The sequence below is a fragment of the Mytilus californianus genome, unplaced genomic scaffold (assembly GCF_021869535.1).
Source record: "Mytilus californianus isolate M0D057914Y unplaced genomic scaffold, xbMytCali1.0.p SCAF_7, whole genome shotgun sequence".
Classification (NCBI taxonomy): domain Eukaryota; kingdom Metazoa; phylum Mollusca; class Bivalvia; order Mytilida; family Mytilidae; genus Mytilus; species Mytilus californianus.
Genome location: NW_026262723.1, coordinates 111,666,271 through 111,691,692, shown reverse-complemented (window position 1 = coordinate 111,691,692; position 25,422 = coordinate 111,666,271). Strand labels below are relative to the sequence as shown.

At 33.2% G+C, this 25,422-nt stretch overlaps 1 protein-coding gene across 50 annotated transcripts in view; it reads left to right on the top strand.

Moving 5' to 3' along the window:
• LOC127708564 (ankyrin-2-like) overlaps positions 1–25,422 on the top strand; it is a 192,752-nt gene that overhangs the window by 78,070 nt on the left and 89,260 nt on the right. For 46 of the 50 annotated variants that reach the window (XM_052213477.1, XM_052213491.1, XM_052213487.1 and 43 more), the window contains 7 exons: positions 256–492; positions 4,625–4,809; positions 7,170–7,187; positions 12,180–12,404; positions 18,186–18,340; positions 18,854–19,071; positions 20,277–20,481. In XM_052213477.1, the coding sequence (XP_052069437.1) occupies positions 256–492; positions 4,625–4,809; positions 7,170–7,187; positions 12,180–12,404; positions 18,186–18,340; positions 18,854–19,071; positions 20,277–20,481 (1,243 nt within the window). The remainder of the gene's footprint in view (positions 1–255; positions 493–4,624; positions 4,810–7,169; positions 7,188–12,179; positions 12,405–18,185; positions 18,341–18,853; positions 19,072–20,276; positions 20,482–25,422) is intronic. The other 4 variants (XM_052213528.1, XM_052213483.1, XM_052213478.1 and 1 more) reach the window with 2 other exon arrangements.

Here is a 25,422-nt window from a genome sequence, read left to right as displayed (position 1 = left end):
GACATTAATAATTATATTGAACAGATTTTTGTAAATACTTTTTATTTAGAGTTATCTCCCATTGAATACTAAACTGTATATATCTTGATTGCATGAAAATATTAGCTTGGCCTCAGTTTCACATTAAATATAATCTTATTTCTTCTTTACAAATGATATGAAACAAGTTGTACCTGACAATGATAATTGTGTTGGCAACTTGATTCTTATCGAGCTTTCATTTGTGTTGCATGTTTTTTATTTTTTGTTGCTCAGAGAGAAAGTGCTACCTTACCATTCTCTGAAGATTTCTATCTGCGCAAGTCTGTCAGATCGTACGGAAAAGAAGGTGTCAAGATTTATCCAGGCTCTGGATACAAGTCCTACCCTGACAAACCTTCTTTGTCAAACGCTGTGTCCTATAGTGTTGAGGGAATCGATTTAAACGATCAGTTTAAATTTCTCCCTGATGATTCAGTGGAAAGAAGGAAAGCCTCACAGGGTTCATCTCAGGTAATTTGATAAGCTTAAGCTTGTTCAGGGTTCATCTATGGTAATTTGATAAGCTTAAGTTTGTTCAGGGTTCATCTCAGGTAATTTGATAAGCTCAAGCTTGTTGGGTAACCACTAGTTGTTGGAATTTAAAAGCTTGAGCATTTAATTGCTGAATATTCATTCACCGAGAGGGTTTGAAGTTAATTCTACTTTTTTTTTTTTAATTGCTTAAAATCCATTATAATAAACAGTTTCATATGCTTTCCATCCCCTATTTTATAACCAACCAGAATACCTTGTTTGCTTTCTCCATCCTGGTGTGAAAATTCAAAATGATTTTTCTTTTTGTTAATCTTAATTATAGTAACAGAAACAAAATTCTTCATAAATTTTCATTGAACATTGAGTAAGGATTGAACTTAGCTTTAAAATTAATATGGCAAACAAATTCAACATCAAATAAATAAAAAAAATAATCAAAATAGAAGCTTGTAGAGGGCGTTCTGTTTCGTATGCAAAGGTTTGTAGATGAGGGATATAAAAGTAGGAAATTGTCATTTCCATTTATAAAAATAACTATTAAAAAATTAGGAATTTTTATGGTAGATTACAGTACAGTCTGATTGAAACATATAAAAAGAGAGAAAGTGTGATAAAACCAAGCACATCTCCAGTTTTTAGCTCACCTGGTCCGTCGTCGTCCGTCGTCGGCATTAACTTTTTACATTTTGAACTTCTTCTAGAGAACCACAGGATGGAATGAAACCAAACATGGCATGAATGTTCCTTATGAGGTGCTGACCAAGTGTTGTTACTTTGTAGCGATTCCATCATCCAAGATGGCCGCCAGCGGGGGACTTAGTTTAACATAGGACCCTATGGGAAATACATACAAATGTCTTCTTTTAGAGAACCACGGCATGGAATGAAACCAAACATGGCATGAATGTTTCTTATGAGGTGCTGACCAAGTGTTGTTACTTTGAAGCCGATCCATTATCCAAGATGGCCGCCAGCGGGGGACTTAGTTTAACATAGGACCCTATGGGAAATACATACAAATGTCTTTCTTTTAGAGAACCACTGAATGGAATGAAACCAAACATGGTATGAATGTTCCTTATGAGGTGCTGACCGAGTGTTGTTACTTTGAAGCCGATCCATAATCCAAGATGGCCGCCAGCAGGGGACTTAGTTTAACATAGGACCCTATGGGAAATACATACAATTGTCTTCTTTTAGAGAACCACTGAATGGAATGAAACCAAACATGGTATGAATGTTCCTTATGAGGTGCTGACCGAGTGTTGTTACTTTGAAGCCGATCCATAATCCAAGATGGCCTCCAGCGGGGGACTTAGTTTAACATAGGACCCTATGGGAAATACATACAAATGTCCTCGTTTAGAGAACCACTAAATGGAATGAAACCAAACATGGTATGAATGTTCCTTATGAGGTGCTGACCGAGTGTTGTTACTTAGAAGCCGATCCATAATCCAAGATGGCCGCCAGCGGGGGACTTAGTTTAACATAGGACCCTATGGGAAATACATACAAATGTCTTCTTTTAGAGAACAACTGAATGGAATGAAATCAAACATGGCATGAATGTTTCTTATGAGGTGCTGACCGAGTGTTGCTACTTTGAAGCCGATCCATAATCCAAGATGGCCGCCAGCGGGGGACTTAGTTTAACATAGGACCCTATGGGAAATACATACAAATGTCTTCTTTTAGAGAACCACAGAATGGAATGAAACCAAACATAGTATGAATGTTCCTTATGAGGTGCTGACCGAGTGTTGTTACTTTGAAGCCGATCCATAATCCAAGATGGCCGCCAGCGGGGGACTTAGTTTAACATGGGACCCTATGGGAAATACATACAAATGTCTTCTTTTAGAGAACCACTGAATGGAATGAAACCAAACATGGTATGAATGTTCCTTATGAGGTGCTGACCAAGTGTTGTTACTTTGAAGCCGATCCATAATCCAAGATGGCCGCCAGCGGGGGACTTAGTTTAACATGGAACCCTATGGGAAATACATACAAATGTCTTCTTTTAGAGAACCACTGAATTGAATGAAACCAAACATGGCATGAATGTTCCTTATGAGGTCCTGACTAAGTGTTGTTACTTTGAAGCCGATCCATCATCCAAGATGGCCGCCAGAGAGGGACTTAGTTTAACATAGGACCCTAAGGGAAATACATACAAATGTCTTCTTTTAGAGAACCACTGAATGCAATGAAACCAAACATGGCATGAATGTTCCTTATGAGGTGCTGACCAAGTGTTGTTACTATGAAGCCGATCCATAATCTAAGATGGCCGCCAGCGGAGGACTTAGTTTAACATAGGACCCTATGAGAAATACGTACAAATGTTTTCTTTTAGAGAACCATTGAATGGAATGAAACCAAACATGGCATGCATGTTCCTTATGAGGTGCTGACCAAGTGTTGTTACTTTGAAGCTGATCCTTCATCCATGATGGCTGCCAGATGGGGACAATGTTTAACAAAGGACCCTATGGACAATACATACAAATGTCTTCTTTTAGAGAACCACATACTGAATGGATTGAAACCAAACATGGCATGAATGTTCCTTATGAGGTGCTGACTTAGTTTTGTTACTTTGAAGCTGATCCTTCATCCATGATGGCCGCCAATGGGGGGACTTCCTTTAACATAAGACCCTATGGGAAATACATACAAATGCTTCTTCTAGAGGTGCACTGAATGGAATGAAACCAAAACATGGCATAAATGTTTCTTATGAGGTGCTGATTAAGTGTTGCTACTTTGTTGCTGATTTACTGTTCAAGATGGCCACCAGGATTTTTTATTAAATTACAGGACCAATATTAAACCAAATTTGGCCTCACTCATTATTAGGGTATCTGTTATGATTTTAATCTATTTTTACATGATTTCCAAAACCAAAGTAGAATCAGGTGAGCGACACAGGCTCTTGAGAGCCTCTAGTTATAGGACTCATACATTTTGTAAGTGTAGGGTCTAGACAGAGAGGGATTGTTGAACATGAACATGATATCAACTGATTGTAATCAGGTTCCAATGTGAAATGAATTAGAATTTGGCCAGTATGAAGAACTTCATGAGGGTCATTGTTAATTAAGCCTAACTAACTACAGATTATCAAAATCGCATGATATCAGCATGTGTCAGTTAGACTCACAAATTTCACAGTTTTGGATTAATTTTGCATGTTGGGTGAAAGTTTCCTTAAATTTCTTGGAGAAGGGAATTTGTAAGTAATTTAAGCATGTTTTGGTTTCAAGATATTAAAGAAATAATGTGATTTTCTATGATAATATTATTTCCTTTTAACATTGGCATTTATTATAAAAGATATAGTTCATATTACTTGTAATTTTTAAGGATTTCCTTGGTTATATCATCAAATAATGTAAAGATTATCTGAGATGGATTATCTAACTTTGAAAAGCTAACCTATGCTACTGAATGATTATGTTTTCAGTAAACAGATTAATAAAAAAATATCTTGTGTTCAAGGTTCAGCCATTAATAAAAAAATATCATGTGTTCAAGGTTAAGCCATATTAGAGTATATTTTTATGGGGTTCATATTTATAATGTTTTTATTGTCTTTAAAAGGAAAATCAGTTGTAAATCTGATATAAATGAGAAAGAACAAGAAACTTCAAATTTTTTTTTTCAATTTTAGTTTTAAAAGATATATGACAAGTATTTAGTGAAATACAATTGTTTAGATATAGATTATACAAACTTCGAATTATTTACAACAATCCATTGTTTGGCTAGATATTTGGCTTCTAGTTAATTGAAACAGCAGTAGACTAAATAGTTGATTTAGAGTCTAATTAATGCTGCACAGTGATTGTTGAAAACTGTTTTTCTGCAAAAATAAGTACCAGTATGTTAGAGAAATTGTGTTCAAATTTTAAACTGCATAAAATAATACAAATTTTGGTTGATAAATAGAATTCTTGAAGATTCATAATAAACTGACCAGTCTCTTTGATATTAAGTGAATCTACAATTTTCAAAATGGAAACTATTTCTAGGAAAGCTTTAAGGTCTGACTCCTTCTGTTCTTCTTGTGCCTTACACATGTAGTCATACACATTTACAGGACTTTATGGAGAGAGAAGTGATGACTCAATCATTTGCTACGTACTCCCAGAGTGCACCAGATACCCGACTGTCACCAGGAGCTCCCAAGAAGGACATGAAGTGTAGTTCCTACAGTGGATCATCCTTTAACACATCTTTTGATCCTGACAATGTGGCTATAGAGAGAACACCAACATATTCTGGGTAAGTCTAATTTGTCAAGTGTTTATGTTAGCTGAGCTTTCTTATCGGAGTTTACCTTGCCTGAAAGGTCTGCGTGTTTGTGTGAGCTTTTGCAACTAGTTTGCATCTATCATGTTCTCTGAAACAATTCATTGGGGATTATGTTTATGAAAGGCCCTCTATAAAAATATGTCATTTCATTTAGAATGGGCAAACAATATCTCTAGGGAAATTCTTGATTCTGATATGTTATTTTTCAGATTATGTTTGGTTTTGAAATTGCAATACCCCATTTTAACTTTACAGAGATGATAATTGTAAGTCTGACCTTTTCAAAGATTGCTCATTTCAATCAGATGGGTTTATCCATACATGACAGCATATATACCACAAAAGTTATAAGTGAACTCTGCATACTCTATGGGAAATCACATCTTCACTGAAACTATTGACTCAATTTAAATCAAGCTATAGAGAAATAATGATTTATGGAAGATCCTTGAAATAAATTAATCATTCCCTATTTTGTTTTGATCATGCAAAAAAACATGGATAGCAAATATTGATTCTTATTTGTCAGGTTTTAAATTTCTTTTCCTGTCAAATTACAAAGCCAAATCTTGTTTATTGAAATGGTTGAATTAGAAAACATTTTATAAGAGTAAGCGCATAGAGAATTGTTGAATTCTGAACAGTTTGTATAGCCTTTATTATCTATAGATACCAGATGAACAAAACAGGGTCCTAGGAGCATCTTTTCATACCATTGTTACAATTCATGTCCCAAATACCTTAGACCGGGGGTTTTAGTGAAAAAGAATTTCTTATGTAACACACTGAAGTTTAATTGTTTGATATCTACAAACCTCAGACCTTCAGTTTAATTGTTTAATATCTACAAACCTCAGACTTTCAAAATTTTGAACAATACATTGCAAATGTAGTGTGTATTCATTGTATTGAGGTCCCGGTAAAAGATGCTACAAACTATGGTCAGTATAAGCCATTGATGTCAGAATGGGTTTTGTACAGGTTGGTTTTTTGTCTCGCCTTGACGGAGTCAAAAAGCGAGACATAGGTATGCTGTTTCCGGCGACGGCGATGGCGTCAACAATGTATTAGTTTGTGATTAGGTCTAGTTCATGGTGAACCACTAGTGGTAGGTCAATGATATTTGGTATGCAGTTGTATTAGCATTGGCACATCTCATTACCATGGAGGTTATTCTGCCCCGCCCCCTCAGTCAAGGTCTATTGACTTTGAAACTTTTCATAGTTTACATGTATTAGTTTGTGATTAGGTCAATTTATGGGGAACCACTAGTGGTAGGTCAATGATATTTGGTATGCAGTTGTATAAGCATTGGCATATCTCATTTCCATGGAGATTATTTGGCTCTGCCCCCTTAGTCATGGTCTATAGACTTTGAAAATTTAGCTAAGTTAACATGTATTAGTTTGTGATTAGGTCAGTTCAAGGGGAACCATTAGTGGTAGGCCAATGTTAATTGGTGTTCAGTTGTATAAGCATTAGTACATCTCATTTCCATGGAGAATATTTGGCCCCGCCCCCTCAGTCATGGTCTATTGACTTTGAAACTTTTGCTTAGTTTACATGTATTAGTTTGTGATTAGATCAGTTTAAGATGAACTGCTAATATTAAGTCAATGATATTTGGTATGCAAATTTATTGGCATTTGCAAGTATCGTTTCCATGGAGATTATATAGCCCCACCCCTGATCATGGTTCATTGACTTTGAAACTTTTACATAGTTTACAAGTTAATGTTTGTGTTTAGGTTTGTTTAAAGGGAACGACTTATAATAAGTCAATGGTATTTGGTATGCAGTTGTATTAGCATTGGCACATCTCATTCCATGGAGATTGTTTAGCCATGTACCTTTAGTCATGGTTCATCGACTTTGAATATTTGCATAACTTATATGTTAAAGTATTGCTATTTTGATTTCAAAATTTGCATTATCAAAATTACAAAAAGGCGAGACATATCTCTGTGATAACAGTTTATTTACATCAGTATACAATGGGTACTTTACCCTTGCTCCACTATGCTATGGCCTAGGTAAATTTTGTACACAAATCAGAACTCTTAAAATCTACAATAACCCATGGCTTACTGAGAATTATTTGTGTACCAGGGGCGGATCCAGTCATTTTCAAAAGGGGGGGTTCCTTACCCAGGATAAAGGGGGGGTTCCAACTATATGTCCCCATTCAAATGCATTGATCGTCCAAAAAAAAGGGGGGGTTCCAACCCCCGGAACCCTCCCCCCCCCCCTGGATCCGCCACTGTGTACATGTAGCAGCTAAGCAAATTATTGACACTATAGAATATAAGAATTGTCTATTATTTCTTCAGCAAACTTAAATGGAAAAGGTAACTGTATATACACAATGTGTATCACTTTATGTGTATCACTTTTATCTTTTATTATAGTCCTTTTACTAATACATATACTTTTTTTTATTTTTGAGCATGTGTGTATTGTGCTTTGTTATATGGGCTTTACAAATATGGCCCAGGTGAGCTAAGTTTATTATGCACAAATATCTTTACATATAATGATGCATGTCTGTTGTCAGTGACCTATGTCCTTTGTTCCCTGGTGGATAGTTTCTCATATTTTTGAAAGTTTAACAAATGTCATTATGATTTGGTTGACCATTATAAAATATCTGTGTCACAGATCATAAGTATGGATATGTTCCTCTTGTTTTAACAACAATCCTGTCCCCTTTTCCTTGATTGTGTGACATCACTGAAAGTAACTTGTAAGCAAATGTTAACTTTAAGTGAGCAACATAGTTGGTGCCATTAGTGGAAAGGAACATGTCATATCTGTTTTTCGTAAATTGTTTTGTTATAAATTAGGCTGTAAGTATCTCAATTGAATTGTTTCATATTTTTCATGTCAGGGCCTTTTATAGCTGAGTATGCGGTATGGGTTTTTCTCATTGTTGAAGGCCGTACGGTTGTCTATAATTGCTTACATCCACTTCATTTGAACTTTGTTGGATAGATGCCTCATTGATCTTATGATTATCAACCTCAAAATTGTGGTGTTCATATTGCTCAATATTGAAATATTTACCACTGGATGTTAAGCAACCAACAATCATTCAACTAATACATTGTCCCGAACATACATGAAATATTTGCCACTGGATGTTAAGCAACCAACAATCATTCAACTAAAACATTGTCCCGAACATACATGAAATATTTGCCACTGGATGTTAAGCAACCAACAATCATTCAACTAATACATCGTCCTGAGCATACCTGAAATATTTGCCACTGGATGTTAAGCAACCAACAATCATTCAACTAATACATTGTCCCGAACATACATGAAATTTTTGCCACTGGATGTTAAGCAACCAACAATCATTCAACTAATACAGGGTTCTTTTTGCACCCTCAGTACCTTCTATCTTATTTTTCACAATAGTTAAATGGACTCATGTTTCACATTTGCAATTTTTTATTTTTGGCATAATATAGTTTTAAGCTCTTGAGGGATATAAATGATGCTTGGTATGATTCCCAATTTCCAGATTGCTGGTGACAAGTTGAATTGATATTTGTCCCAATAAAGTCAAGGTCATCAGGTCATAGTCCAAAGGAGATTGTAATGACCAGCTGTAGGTTCAAAGTGACCTCTTTAATTCTATTATACTGAATAGAATCACTTCATATTTGGTCAGCTGCATGACAGTGATGAGTTGTTAGCTGTGAGCACTTTTTTGATTTGTCAAACACCCACTTTCTATTTTCCAATACTATGAATTATGAGTGGGGGGTATACTTAGCACAACAGCAGGTGCATTCTTGTTTTTGTTTGCTTTAACCTTAAGGCTCTGTCAAGAACTTCTACCTTTTTTATGGTGAACTTTTTATGATTACTTTGGGTTTCGTCAGGTTCATAAACAAATTTGATTGTCATGAGTTAGTACTTTCCTATTGTATTATACATTTCCTTTGTTAGATGTTTGGGGTCAGTTTTTCATCACCCCATTCCTGCTTCAAATGAGGAGGCTTGGTATTGTCACAGTTGTACAAATATGTTGTTCATACTGATCAGCTAAGGAATTTTATTGATTAAAAATTGAGTACATATTAATTGCTCTCTTGTAAGTTATAAATGACACAATCTGATCACAATAACAGAGCATTTCCATTAAATGTTGATTAATAAATTATATTTTCTATTGGCCTGAATTGATTTCCAACAAAATAGAGAAAATTGCTCTATTTTCTATTAATTTTAATATTCCATTTTCCTCTCAATTATTTATCTTAGTGTAGTGATACTTTTTTTGTATATTTCTTAGCTGATTGTGTATAGATTTACTCAATACTATAAATTCACAAATTTTTGCTCGTCTTTATTATTGACCTTGTTGAACAATGAACAAATATACAAAATTGATTACTGCAACTTCATGGAATGCTAGCACACAAATACTGCTAATAGAATTGAAATTGCAATTATTTTTTGTGAAACCTATCCAACACAACTATCCCAATAATAATACATCGCAAAAAATTCTGAATTTACAGTATATTGTCTTAAATATTTTGGGGTATGTCTTATGCACTACGTACATTGATATAAAAATGTTTCAGGAAAGACTCCCATGCATAGAACAATCATATATTGAATTGAATATGATATGAAAAAGACACTTTATAGAGAAAATATTTCAGCAGAAACATAAATTTGGAATAGGGTTGATGTAAAGTTTTCATCCATGATGAATTTCTCATACTTCACAGACTATTAAGAAGGTTTGGATGGGGGTCCTTCATTTCTGTATTCTTTATATTTTTTTACCATTATTCTCTATTCTGTAAACCCCATCCACACCCTCTATTAAGATAACCTATAGCTGATGTTCTTGCCTTGTATACGCACTTTTCAATAGATGTATCCAAAATTTTTGTTGTTTTTGTATGGATAGTTACACTTGCTAAAATTTCATTTTTATGACCAGCATACTTAGTAGGGGGCAATATGTTTTTTGTTCTGTACGTCCATCTGTCATTCTTGTTTATTCATCAAGTCCGTCTATTCGTCCCTTAGTCTGTTCCCTAATACACATGTTCTTTTTGATGTTGTTTTACAAAATTACGGTTTTGACACTAATATCATGCCTAATTGAACATAGAAATGTGATAGTGTGAAATAAGTAGATTCTCAGGTTAAAGTTTTTGGTTAAAGTAGTTAACCATGAAGTTGTTCACATCAAATTAAAACTTAGTACACATGTTTATTGTGTGTCAAACTTTAAAAAAACTTCATGCCAAGTTAGGATTTTAACTCTGGTTTCATTGTTCAGTCTGAACAAGGTCACATGAAACTGCAAGCGGAGCATGGTGTCCTATGGACATATTCTTGTTAAAGTAGTTAGATATTTTGGTAAAAAGTAAGTTATCTTATTAAGGGGTACTTTTACAACATGTGTATATTGCAGCTGTAATTTTAGATACCGTATTTGCATCATGCTTAATTTTTACTTGTGCTTAGAAAATTATATTAGCTTAGTCTGTATTGACCCCTACTAATAAAGGATATTTGTATCCAAACAGAAAGTCCTAATTAAATGATCAGATTGATAGTTCCATGGTTTGTCATTTGAAGCTTTAACATTCCCTGTTGCTGGTCTCATTATTGCTGCTTTAGAGTTAGATGTTTTTTTCTGTGTAACATAATGTACATCCATGCAGCATGCCTTCATAATACAATTGATTATTTCCCCTTGTTTGTACCTGCATGAACTGATGTTGTTAAATGTGAATTAGATATATATATGAGATGTATAACTGCCAGACAATTTTTGGCAAACTTTTAAGAATTTCATGCCTTGCACATTCTATTTTCATTTTGTATTATAAATTGTGTGTAATCTTTATAAAGGGTGTGTGCTTTAAGAAACTGTTTAGTACTTCTGTAAAATGTAACTGTTGGGTGAGATTCTGTGCGAAGACATTAGTTTCTATATATATTGACACTATCTTTTATCTGTAGTTAGCATTTTCTCCTCCACTTTACTATTTTGGACCAGACTTAACTTAAAATTATCCATAGGGGTTATGTCAATTAACCAGCAGACCAGCTGACCAACTTAATCATGGTGTTACCAAAATAAAACATAGTGTAAACAGTATAAGTCAAATGATCCTATGGTTGCCCCATTTAGAACTATATCTGGCAACCAAGATGGCCACCTTTGTTATAAATAAAAAAATATTTAAACAGTAATTTTTAAAAGGATATAATTGATTTGATTAGTTTGCATGTAATACACAGTACTAGTTGTTTAAGTGAATGACATCCAAGTATCCTGCATCCTGTTAGACTTTCAACATTGTTGCCACTATGCAATATTGTTTAAGTTGGACCTGACTAAATCATCTTCTATTTATATTTTGTGATCTGTTAATGAATGTTAGTTCATGTATACTAATCACAGGTAGAATTTCTACACTTCTTAGTCATTCTCTTATTACTCAATTGTTTATTTATGATTAAGTACCTGGTATCTGATTTTCTGTCCATACTATTAGTAGAAATTAACAAGTTATCCTTCTCAGTATAAGTTAGTAGAAATTAACAAGTTATCCCTCTCAGTATAAGCTAAGTTATAACATTACAAATACCTAAAACAGAGAGACAGCCCTAAAACATAAGCTTAAATATTATGTAACAAATATTTCAAACCTAACAATGTTTAAAACATTTAAATGTCTACAAATAGTTGTATAATTAGAAACACAATACACACTACTGTTTAAGGATGACAAGTAAAGAGATGAGTATTGATTCATGTTTCACCTGTAGATAAACAGCTATATTTATTCCTGTTTGGTCCAGTGCTTTATTCTCCAACACAATCAATACAGCTATGTATAAAAATAAAAAATTAAAATCCAATATTATCCTTGATTTATATAGAACTAGGTATAACATTTCCGTTTGTTTAAACTTCTCCAGAGGTGAAAGGTTAAAGTGAATTTTTGTCAGATTGTTGTTGACCTAGAATTGCCTGAGTTTACCCTAGGGAATTGTAGACAGTGTGATTTACATGATAATTGAGTACATACATAATAAGTAGTAATCAGAATTGACTTACAACTTTATCTTAGGGTGGTGGTATGTGTGTGTCTGCAGACTGTACACAGGAAATATATCTTAGTGTTTCAAAATATTAATGGAGTGAGTTTATTATTGTGAATGGTATTGATTGGATATGTCCTGTATCTGATTACTCTGGAGGAAACTTGTTGATGATAAGTCTTGTGTTAAGGAATATATAATTGTAACTTAGGAATATATTGTAACAAAATGACGCTTATTTCCAACAGCTTCCTCATCAGTTTCATGGTGGATGCTAGGGGTGGAGCCCTCCGTGGACGTCGCCACTCTGGAGTAAGGATAATTATACCACCAAGGAAAGCTTCCATGCCCACAAGAGTAACATGTCGCCTCATCACTAAAGAGAAACTTAACCATCCATTGCCTCTAAATGAAGGCGAGGCATTAGCTTCCCGTATCCTGGAAATGGGACCAGTCGGAACCAAATTCTTAGGGTAAGCCAAACTTTTTATTGCTAAAACATGGCCTATATCATAGACATTTATAGGTGTTGGTAGCCAAGCATTAATGTTTTGCTGGCTAATTCATGTACCCATATACATTTTATTTGCTTGGTTTGTCTACCCTAGAATCTCAAATGAATCAGTTTGCTGTGGGTCCATAAAATAAAAGGAGGTTTGCTTATCATGCTTATGGAGTTTTTGAATATTCAAATTTCAGATAGTAAAGTGTTGATTTTTATAAGTTCCTACACTTAATACACAGATAGTGTATACTAACACTTCAAATTGCCAAAGTTAACTTTTTTATCAGTTAATCGAATAACAAAACATGGCTATAAAGTGAATGTCAGACCCCTGTGTGGTTTATACAGTACAAGGTCAATTTAATCTGCTGATACAGCATGTTTAATTTACATTAATACTTTTTTCCTATTTTCAAACAATTTGTGCACATTTTATCTACTTTTATCAATAGGAATTTTATTATAGGAGTTTAAATTACTTACTTTAAGTTTTATGACCAAACTTATTTTGTTTATTAGATGGATGACATGTAGTATTTTTAGAACTAAAAATAGAGAATTTGATACACTCAAAATTTAATAAGCTTTAGCCAAGCAAAATTGCTGCAGTTAATGGATTGGGTTCAGACTGCTTATAGTAGATGCAGAAATAGAATGAGTAGACATAAAAGATTAATTGAGCAAAACTAAGAATATTTCTTGCTATAATGAAATGTACTCTCAGACACTAAAATAAAATAGAATTGCATTGCAAAATCCATTTGATCTAATTCCTCTGTATTAAAACATAAAAGTTGAGATTTTGTAGGACATTATATAGTGTATATCTGTACACACATATTACATTTGTCAAACACATCATAATCAAAATGTCAGCAAAAAATGACATTAAATATTTGTAAATATTAATGTGAAATAAATGTTGAATAACCTAAAGGCATAATACTACACACAAATATGTAGTTAGACCACTTAGAATGGAATTGTATTTGTGTTAGACCAATCATGCTTCTTTGATGCCATATTTCAGAAGTAAAAAAAAAATGAAAATTATTAAAATATAACTTCTTGAATACCATAGCACACAACATTTTCTTCTTTGATAACAGATAAGGTTTTGAATGTTAGATATAGAAAGAACTTGTAAGATAATTGATTTTAAATATGTTATGGTCATGCAAGCTGTATGCAGATTTCAAAGGAAGTTGAGATTTCCGTTTTGTATGGTTGATATGACAATTAAAATAGCTTGTACAGGATAAAGGTAGCTCATATGAAACTCTACCAGCTAACATGGCTAATGACCTATTTACCGATCAATGAAAAAAGTATACAATTATGTATTTGTACATAGTCAGCAGAATATAGTTATTAAGAAAATTCTCTTTATAGACAAATTATTTTGGTTTATGAATATTAATAAAGAACACATAAACTAATTGATGATACATTTTTGTTGAAGTGATATAAAGTTCTTTTCCATAATACATCTAAGAGTCAAATGTCAAACCAGCACACAATTCTGAGACTTTAAATCTGAATAAGTGTTAAATTTCATTATATAGAAATGTTATAATATTTTATTTTATCTCAAGAATAAAGAATAAAAAAAAATTAAAAACATAACTTATAAACCTTGCAAAAACATTTTTATGAGAATACTATTACAGTAATAGAAAGTATATATATTTCCATTCATGGTCATTAAAAGTGGTGAAATCCTTGCTATAATTATTGTGTTTAGAAGACTTTTACAAAGCAATCTACAGGACCATTAAACATTTTTAGTCGTAAGAAGATATGTACTGTCTCAATTAAGGGCTGTTGGTGGACAGCATGACATTTACGTTGGTGGACAGCATGACATTTACCTTGGTGGACAGCATGACATTTAGGTTGGTGGACAGCATGACATTTACGTTGGTGAACAGCATGACATTTATGTTGGTGGACAGCATGACATTTACGTTGGTGGACAGCATGACATTTACGTTGGTTGGACAGCATGACATTTATGTTGGTTGGACAGCATGACATTTACGTTGGTGGACAGCATGACATTTACATTGGTTGGACAGCACGACATTTACGTTGGTGGACAGCACGACATTTACGTTGGTGGACAGCATGACATTTACGCATAGACATTTACTCATAGACATTTACGCATACAAAACAGTACACTATGATTTTGTAAAAAAAAAAAAAAATGAGTCATATTCAACTGGTTTTTATGAATAAAAATAAGCTTATAATGAATGATTTAATTGTGATAATGATTGTTTGTCTTCTCCCAGGTGTAAGAAAACATGTGTCTCTGATTAGTAACATTCCAGTTGTCAGAACAACAGATTGATGTACCAAGGATAAAATTATCATCCATCTTATAATCACTAAAGTAAACAAATGATTGGTCAATATGTAAACATTAACTATTGATTGGCTCCAGATGTCCTTCAGTCATGTCTGTACAGTCACTTATTTTATTTTTATGTTCTGTATGCAACTGAAAAGGTTTAATTTGTCAGTACTAAAGTCTGAAAATTTGATTTTCTTGGTAGTTTGATGTCAGGAAGATGTAAATATTTGAACTAAACTAGGCTGTTATATAATACAGGTTATTCAAGAACAGCAATAACACCATTTTTTCTATGTTTTTTTTGTGTGTTTTCATGTTTGTCTTGGTAGCAATCCAATATTTGGATTTTACACCAATAAAATGATTTGATTTGATTTGTGTGTGTAATGGTTGTTTAAACCCCTGTTCCATGGAGGGAGAATATACATGTTTCTATCTGTCACATATTTCTCAGGAAATACAAATCATGCATGCTAGATTGAGATGTATTTCAGATTCATTGCTCCTCAACTTCCAGTTAATGATAACTTATATATATTCAACCTATAATGGCCATGCATAAAAATTTCACAGCAGTTTTCTCAGGAACTTCAAGTCAAGGCTTTCTGAAATTTGGAATCAAGCTTTATGTGAGCAAGTTATGGTCTGTAATGTGATTTCACATCAATAACTTATCAAATTCCTGTTTACTGAATACTTAAATTTGGTGTAACAGTAGTGAGCCAGAGTTCACAGTTCAACTTGTGTGTCATGATTTATACATCATTTCTTTTCTTTTTATAAAATCAAAATGTTGTAAATAAAGCATAAAACATAGCTATAAAAATATGTAAAGTTGTGGAAAAATACTCTGACAAACCTAACAACTGTACTATAGAAATACAATGAATAACATCTCAGCATAACCCTTAGTTATAAAGAATATTGACAGAAGTGGAAGAATTTTGATGGATTTATTGATACTTAATGATAGATAACTAAACAAAAAAGTGAGGAATTCATGATGTTTAGGACTAAATAAATAGCATTGTTTGTCATTCTAATGGTTTATAGTGGTAGAACACACACATGGAGTTATTATCTTTTCGAAAAGAAAAAAAAGATCTCAAATTAACCAGTGTTTTATACCTGTATGTATAAATCAACCTGTTTTAAATGGTTACCAGTTGAATATCTGTCTGAGGGTGTCTCACATTGACTCTGTAGTTGATGAATCCTTCTCATTATATAAAGTTAACACCAAGTGCAGGCAATGCAAATGGAGACTATAGCTCTCTTTTGATTTTCAGATTAGTCATTCTACAGTTATGGAACTGTAAACTAGTTAAAACTTCAAATTTGCTTAATTGAATTACATGCAATGTTTTGGCAATATCACAACTAAATAAAATTAAGCTCTCTTTTGGTTTCCTAAAAAGTTGTTCCAGAGATATATAATTTTAAGTCATTAATAAAGGTGGTATATCAACAGTCCTGTAGGTCTGGAGCGGGCCCCCTCATAGGGCAGTCAGTGGGCCCCACTTATGAAAATTTCTGGATCCGCCACTGAAGTTTGACAAATTTTTTTGTATCTTCTTAAATGCAATTGTTTACAGATCTTAAAGTTAATGATTGGCCTGTATAAATGTTATATATAATGTAAATATAATGTTACATAACTCTGAATCCCTGCCAAATATTTCCTATGTTTTACACTGATGTATTCTCAATTGTTTGTATCCTGATTCATGCCACACCTTAATTTCCAAATTGTTGTCCAATGTATGAGTTTGTAAGCCCAGGAAGACTTATTAAGCAAAGTTTATTTCTGTACAATTGTGGAGGCTGTCATATGATCCACTTTTTTAGTTGATACTTTTAAGTAACATGATCACCATCCTTTTGAATAAAAGAGTGAGATTAACTGATTGTATCACCACTTTAAAATCTTAATTCACAATAATTACTGATATGAACTTCTTTAATTACAGGCTTCTTAACTGTTATAACAATAATAAAACATTTTGTGGGTGGGAAGAAGTATTCAAACCAAACATTCATCAGCAGCCATCATTACAGTCAAATACTAAAACATTTAAAGTAAAAGTCTACTTTTGAAACTGCTGCAAATTTTCTATCTTCTTGTAACATACAGATCGATTAAAAAACTTAAGAAAATACTCCTGGAAAAGTTCTATACAATGAATTGATTTCAGAAGTTTTGTTTTAAAGGTAACACCTTAGATGAGAAAAGTGTGTTGTTTATTTTTGTAACTATAAAAGAATGTTGACATTACTTGTAATAATATGTTTGTTACATGTCGAGATTGAATATATTACAAATTATTGTTCTGCAAATATTTCTAGTTATATAGTTAAAGTGTTTATATGCCCACCTGGATCCCTAATTTGGTGAATATAAATTCTTATTCATATCTTTATTCTGTAATGGAATAAAATTAGAATAATGAATGTCTATTTATTGCATTAGATATAAAATGTCCAGATGTGACAGTAGTTAAACATTGATTAAATAATTATTAATGTCAGCACCTGGTTGTTCCATGAAATACTACAAAAGATTTAACATCTTTTTGATGTGTAGCAACTTGTGAAGCAAAGTAAAAATCTAAATTTACCACCATAAAAAAAAAAAAAAAACTATTGTTAAAGGCTTTTTTAATAGTTACTTTCTACACCTTTCTCAACAAACAGATTTGACCATATGCAGTCAGTTCCTTCTTGACAAAGCTTATTGTGTTGCTGAGATAATTCACTGATTTACTGAGTAATCTAACATGACACTCTTCTTTCATTTTGTAAGCAAAACCATGTTTTAATTCTGATCTACTTGTATTGTTAGGATAATGTTGTACATGTATTTTGAGTAATTTTACCAAGTATTCAGTATTGCTGCTTTCTAGCTTACTAGGCCTTGCTGCTTAATTCGCAGAGGGCATATAGTAATCAACTTGTCCTTTAGTCTGTCCTTCACAAATTGTTCCACTTTCCTTTAACACTGCTTGGGAGTTCAGGGATGAAACTTGGCATGATTATTTACTGATTCAATGTACATGTTGTACTAGAAGATGTGTCATGTACATGTTGTACTAGAAGATGTGTCATGTACATGTTGTACTAGAAGATGTGTCATGTACATGTTGTACTAGAAGATGTGTCATGTACTACATAGATAAAAATCATACATTGATCATGGTATAATGTTTGATTGAATTTATTTACCCAGTGTGCATCATACATGTACAGGAATAACCCTAATTGCATCACAATTTACTTATTTACATGCAGCAGGGCCCTCTGTGATTACTCCCATCACTATCCTCTAGGTAGTAACTGTAATGGTGCAGAATTACAAATTGATTCAAAGTTTTTTTCATTTTTTTTTAACAGAAATATTGTTTTAGAAGTACCACACTTTGCCTCCCTGCGTGGTAAAGAAAGAGAAATCAAGATCTTAAGAAGTAACAATGGTGAAAAATGGGACGAACATCCAATTGTGGCCTCTGATGAAGCTGTTAACAAGGCATTGGAACAAAGCATGGAAGGTAATACTCTTTGTAAAACTGAGGAGGGGGAGGGGGGACAATGTGTGTGAAGATTATGTTGAAGCAGGGTTATTTCCCTTCATATCTTGTTTCAAAAAAAGAAATGCCATTCTTGATTATTTTATGATATATCACTTGTTGAATATTCTTTTATCTTTCAATTCTTAGATACTTTTTTCCCTAAAAACTAAATACAAATGTACAGAGAAAGTACAATTACAATATAAATAAAAATACAATACATGTAGTTGAGGGTAAACAGATGCAGCAAGATAAAGTAAAATGAAGTACAACTTTATAATGACATACTTGTATAATAAACGGTTAAACTAAATATGAAGAAATTAGTCTGTTGCTTTACATTTACATGGAGGGACTAAACTTTTTATTAATACACTTAATGATAACATGAGATAACTTATCCAAAATAAAAATGCATAATTGTTCAATAATTCAACCTCCATTAAGACAAGAAGAATTGTTTTACTTTAATATTTATTCTTCTTTACTTAGTTTCTGATCTGGAACAAGAGGACGAGGCAACTGGAAAGAGAATTACCAGAATATTGACTGATGACCTTCCTCGGTATTTTGCCTTGGTCACTAAGATAAAGGAAGAGAAGCGACATATTGGTGGTGAAGGTGGAGTAATCAGTTCTACTGTTGTACCACAAGTACAGGCAGTTTTCCCAGAAGGGGCATTAACAAAGAAGATAAAAGTTGGTCTGCAGGTAGGGAGTCACTTGAAAGCCATTTTAGTCAGGGGTATTACTGAACAAGTTATGAGTCATGTGTATTATTGAAACAAGTTATGAGTCAGGGGAAGTACTGAAACAAGCGATTTTTTAATGACATGTTAAAGTACCAGTATTCGATAGTTCCTTTAAATAGAGCTTAAATTCAAATAGCTGAACTACAAAAAAAAATCCGGAACACTCAAAAAATATTGAACTACAAAAAAGACTGATTTTGTAATTCAGAATTAACATGAAGTGTAATGATATTGTGCTACTTTCTCTCTATTTTCTATAGAGTTTCAACCATTTTTTCAGATGAATCAAGCATTTGTTAAAATTTTGACATAATTTTTTTTTTTTTTTTTCTTTAAAGCAGTTTTATTTCTTGAAAAATTAAAAGGATGGCAACACAGTGTTCAATAAAGATCTAGTTTTACAAGCAAAAAAATTAACTAGTGTCTTCTCAGGTTGTGAAAACTCTAAGGTCTAATTGAAAGATTTCTACAAGAGTTGATTCTAGGTCAGAAAATGACTGTATATTAAACAAGCCATTGATTTTTACTTCCAAGACATGTTTTTTTTTGTTGAAAAATATTGAACTATATCTGATTTATTCTTCATGAAAATATAAAGAGTTTAATAGAAAAATTCAGAAAAATGTAAAAGCACTTAATTCAGGGAATTGGTTGTTCTACTTTTAAATTTGAAACAAAGGTAAATAACTCCTGTTATTAATGATATCTGATGATAAATATAAGTTACTTAGTTTAGTCAATAATGGTGTAAAAATGACTAAAACTGGTATTTTACTTGGTGTTTATGGGGTAAACATATTCTTTACTTTTAGATTCTGTTGTTTCATATGTTTATAATAATATAAGTTAAATACATAAACATGTCACAGAGGTTAGAAATAAATTTGAAAAAAACCCAAGATATACAGTAATTCATTCTGCATGATATTTATACACTTAATGAGATGAATGAACATTTAAAACTCCCTTCTTTCTTTGTATATTGTAGCCTACTAAGGGACAAGCAAGACTGGCAGAAATTGAAACAGACATTTTTTAATAGACAGTAAAATTTTGCACTCGTGTCTTCCGCTTTAGTCTTGCTCTATTGTGTAGAAATGTATATTATTGTAATTATTGTAATAATGTTGTATTTATCATATGATCATCTCATCCAATCACCAGGCACAGAAAATAAATCCAGATCTTGTCGCTAAGATGTTAGGGAATCGTGTAGCTGTTAGTCCAATCGTTACGGTGGAACCAAGACGTCGTAAATTTCACAAGGACATCATCCTAACAATACCTGTCCCCAAGGCAGCTCAGAAAGGCATGATTAACCAGTATAGTTCTGAAGCTCCAACACTCAGAGTACTGTACAGCATAGCAGGTAAAATTCGTAATAATATTGTCTCTCTTTCTTTTTAAAGCTTTTGTGGTGCAATGTTGTGAATAATGTTGCTACGTTTAGCTTATAGCAAACTTTTATATCTAACAAAACAAACTTACAATAAGTTTTGTCTATTCACAACAAGCTTTATGTTATGTTAAGTTATACATATATGTTTAGACTAATGTATTAATAACAGATCACAAATAGTAGTTTGTTAACAAATACGCGGTATATGTCTTTAAGCTTTTGGTGTCTTTGGGTTACTGTCCCTATAACTTATACCCCACATCTCCTTTTATTCATATACAAAAGAAAAATATAATTTTTTGTCGAGCCTGCGACTTTTGTCGCAGAAAGCTCGACATAGGGATAGCGTTCCGGCGGCGGCGGCGGCGGCGGCATTAGCTAACTTCTTAAAAGCTTTATATTTTAGAAGATGGAAGACCTGGATGCTTCATACTTTGTATATGGATGCCTCATGTTACGAAGTTTCCGTCAGTCACATGTCCAATGTCCTTGACCTCATTTTCATGGTTCAGTGACTACTTGAAAAAAAAGTTCAGATTTTTTGTAATGTTAAATTCTCTCTTATTATAAGTAATAGGATAACTATATTTGGTATGTGCGTACCTTGCAAGGTCCTCATGCCCGTCAGACAGTTTTCACTTGACCTCGACCTCATTTCATGGATCAGTGAACAAGGTTAAGTTTTCGTGGTCAAGTCCATATCTCAGATACTATAAGCAATAGGTCTAGTATATTCGGTGTATGGAAGGACTGTAAGGTGTACATGTCCAACTGGCAGGTGTCATCTGACCTTGACCTCATTTTCATGGTTCAGTGGTTATAGTTAAGTTTTTGTGTTTTGGTCTGTTTTTCTTATACTGTATGCAATAGGTCTACTATATTTGGTGTATGGAATGATTGTAAGGTGTACATGTCTAGCTGGCAGGTGTCATCTGACCTTGACCTCATTTTCATGGTTCAGTGGTCAAAGTTAAGTTTTTGAGTTTTGGTCTTTTTTTCTAATACTGCATGCAATAGGTCAGCTATATTTGGTGTATGGAATGATTGTAAGGTGTACATGTCTAGCTGGCAGGTGTCATCTTACCTTGACCTCATTTTCATGGTTCAGTGGTCAAAGTTAAGTTTTTGAGTTTTGGTCTTTTTTTCTAATACTATATGCAATAGTTCAACTATATTTGGTGTATGGAAATATTTTATGATCTATATGTCAGTCACGCAGGTTTTATTTGACCTTGACCTCATTTTCAAGGTTCATTGCTCAGTGTTAAGTTTTTGTGTTTTTGTCTGTTTTTCTTAAACTATAAGCAATAGGTCAACTATATTTGTTGTATGGAAGAATTGTTAGCTGTACATGCCTGCCTAGCATGGTTCATCTGACCTTGACCTCATTTTCATGGTTCATTGGTCAATGTTTAGTTTACTTGGTTAATGTTAAGTTTATGTGACAGTTGTAATAAAGCTTTATATTTAGGACTACCAACATAATATCAATGATTAGTAAAGAAGGCGAAACATTTCAGCGTGTGCACTCTTGTTGTGTTTTGGTCTGTTTTTCTTATACTGTATGCCATAGGTCTACTTTATTTGGTGTATGGAATGATTGTAAGGTGTACATGTCTAGCGGGCAGGTGTCATCTGACCATGACCTCATTTTCATGGTTCAGTGGTCAAAGTTAAGTTTTTTGAGTTTTGGTCTTTTTTTCTAATACTATATGCAATAGTTCAACTATATTTGGTGTATGGAAATATTTTATGATCTATTTGGCAGTCACGCAGGTTTTATTTGACCTTGACCTCATTTTCAAGGTTCATTGCTCAGTGTTAAGTTTTTGTGTTTTGGTCTGTTTTTCTTAAACTATAAGCAATAGGTCAACTATATTTGTTGTATGGAAGAATTGTTAGCTGTACATGCCTGCCTAGCATGGTTCATCTGACCTTGACCTCATTTTCATGGTTCATTGGTCAATGTTTAGTTTACTTGGTTAATGTTAAGTTTATGTGACAGTTGTAATAAAGCTTTATATTTAGGACTATCAACATAATATCAATGATTAGTAAAGAAGGCGAGACATTTCAGCGTGTGCACTCTTGTTTGTAAGGATATGAAAAGCAATTTTCATCACCATCTGCTTTAATGCAGGTATAATATGGACATGGTTTTTGTCGAGCCTGCGACTTTTGTCGCAGAAAGCTCGACATAGGGATAGCGATCCGGCGGCGGCGGCGGCGGCGTTAGCTAACTTCTTAAAAGCTTTATATTTTAGAAGATGGAAGACCTGGATGCTTCATACTTTGTATATGGATGCCTCATGTTACGAAGTTTCAGTCAGTCACATGTCCAATGTCCTTGACCTCATTTTCATGGTTCAGTGACTACTTGAAAAAAAAGTTCAGATTTTTTGTAATGTTAAATTCTCTCTTATTATAAGTAATAGGATAACTATATTTGGTATGTGCGTACCTTGCAAGGTCCTCATGCCCGTCAGACAGTTTTCACTTGACCTCGACCTCATTTCATGGATCAGTGAACAAGGTTAAGTTTTCGTGGTCAAGTCCATATCTCAGATACTATAAGCAATAGGTCTAGTATATTCGGTGTATGGAAGGACTGTAAGGTGTACATGTCCAACTGGCAGGTGTCATCTGACCTTGACCTCATTTTCATGGTTCAGTGGTTATAGTTAAGTTTTTGTGTTTTGGTCTGTTTTTCTTATACTGTATGCAATAGGTCTACTATATTTGGTGTATGGAATGATTGTAAGGTGTACATGTCTAGCTGGCAGGTGTCATCTGACCTTGACCTCATTTTCATGGTTCAGTGGTCAAAGTTAAGTTTTTGAGTTTTGGTCTTTTTTTCTAATACTGCATGCAATAGGTCAGCTATATTTGGTGTATGGAATGATTGTAAGGTGTACATGTCTAGCTGGCAGGTGTCATCTTACCTTGACCTCATTTTCATGGTTCAGTGGTCAAAGTTAAGTTTTTGAGTTTTGGTCTTTTTTTCTAATACTATATGCAATAGTTCAACTATATTTGGTGTATGGAAATATTTTATGATCTATATGTCAGTCACGCAGGTTTTATTTGACCTTGACCTCATTTTCAAGGTTCATTGCTCAGTGTTAAGTTTTTGTGTTTTCGTCTGTTTTTCTTAAACTATAAGCAATAGGTCAACTATATTTGTTGTATGGAAGAATTGTTAGCTGTACATGCCTGCCTAGCATGGTTCATCTGACCTTGACCTCATTTTCATGGTTCATTGGTCAATGTTTAGTTTACTTGGTTAATGTTAAGTTTATGTGACAGTTGTAATAAAGCTTTATATTTAGGACTATCAACATAATATCAATGATTAGTAAAGAAGGCGAGACATTTCAGCGTGTGCACTCTTGTTAAATTAATTTGTGAAATTGATTATTGATTATGTTGCACAATCAAATGACTGATCAATACTTTAAATCCTTACAATTCTTGCCAGATTTTTATAAAACTTATACTTTAGGTTAATATCAGCAATATCTTGGAAAAGTACTATAATGGTGGACGATCGACTTTTTTTAAAAGAGTTATGCCCCTTGGAAATATAAAATATGTGCAACGCGGGGGACATTGGAACTCTGTTCTTTTATTTTCAAATTTAGTATGGGAAATACCCTCGGTAATACCCAAACGGAGTACTGATCATGACAATCTTTTTCTGCAAATGCTATTTTCATGAGGAACAATGCTTGTAGCAAGTTTTTCTTTCTGTTTAAATTCTATGTTAAGCTTTCATGGTTTACTTCAGTGTAACTTGTCTAATCAAATCGTTTGGAAAAAATTACTAGACACATTTTATTATTTTGCTGTGGTATATTGGCATGACGTGGGTGTCGTCGTCGTCCAAAGACACATTGGTTTTCGCACAATAACTTTAGTTTAAGTGAATGGATCTCTATGAAATTTTACCATAAGGTTCAATACCACAAAAGGAAGATTGGGATTGATTTTGGGGGTTATAGTACCAACAGTTCAGGAATTAGGGGCCAAAAAGGGGCCAAAAATAAGCATTTTTGTAACTTCCAGACAATAACTTGTGTTTAAGTGTATGGATCATCTCTGTATTCGCAACAGCAAAGTGTATTGCACAAAAGCAAAAAATTGAATATAAATTCAAATCATATAACCAATTCTAAGTTCTTTGACTACAGTTATTTGGTGTCAGAAACCTATTATGTGTCAAATATTTAATTACAATCCAAATTCAAACCTGTATTAAGGGTGAATATTGTGTCCATTTTCGCCCCAACTGTTCAGGGTTGGACCTCTGCAGTCGTATCCAGCTGCGCTCAGCGAAGCATTTTATTTACTTTGTTTTGATATTGAAGTCATATGGAATGTCTAAATAAAAAGCTTGTGTACTGTATCATACCAGAAACTAAGAGTCATTGAGGATCAGTTTGTGTATAACAGTGGATTGTCCTGAATATGCATGAAATATTTGCCACTGGACACAAGGCAAACCACAATTAATGAATAATTTAATGGAAAATATGATACACTAATGGAATATGACAAATAATAACAAAATTTGAAATATCTTAAAAGTGCAACCATTTTGTAAGCACTAGCTTTTTGCTCAAGCTTTTTTTGTATTTATAGCACTGACAATGTTTGAATTTAAATATTTTATTTTTCAGCCATGTCTAGTATGTCAGTTGGTTAAAATATTTGTCTAAAATTTTCTTAATTATATAGTTCTTGAATGATATTATATGTATGCCCTGCCATGAATGTAGATTTACTATGTCAGTAATACCTTTCATGATATTTTGAAAACATATCCCTTATAATGGACAAAACTCTGAAATATCAATTTAGCCTAAATTTCATTAATTTAGTCTGGGCTATGATGTCTTAAGATATACTTAT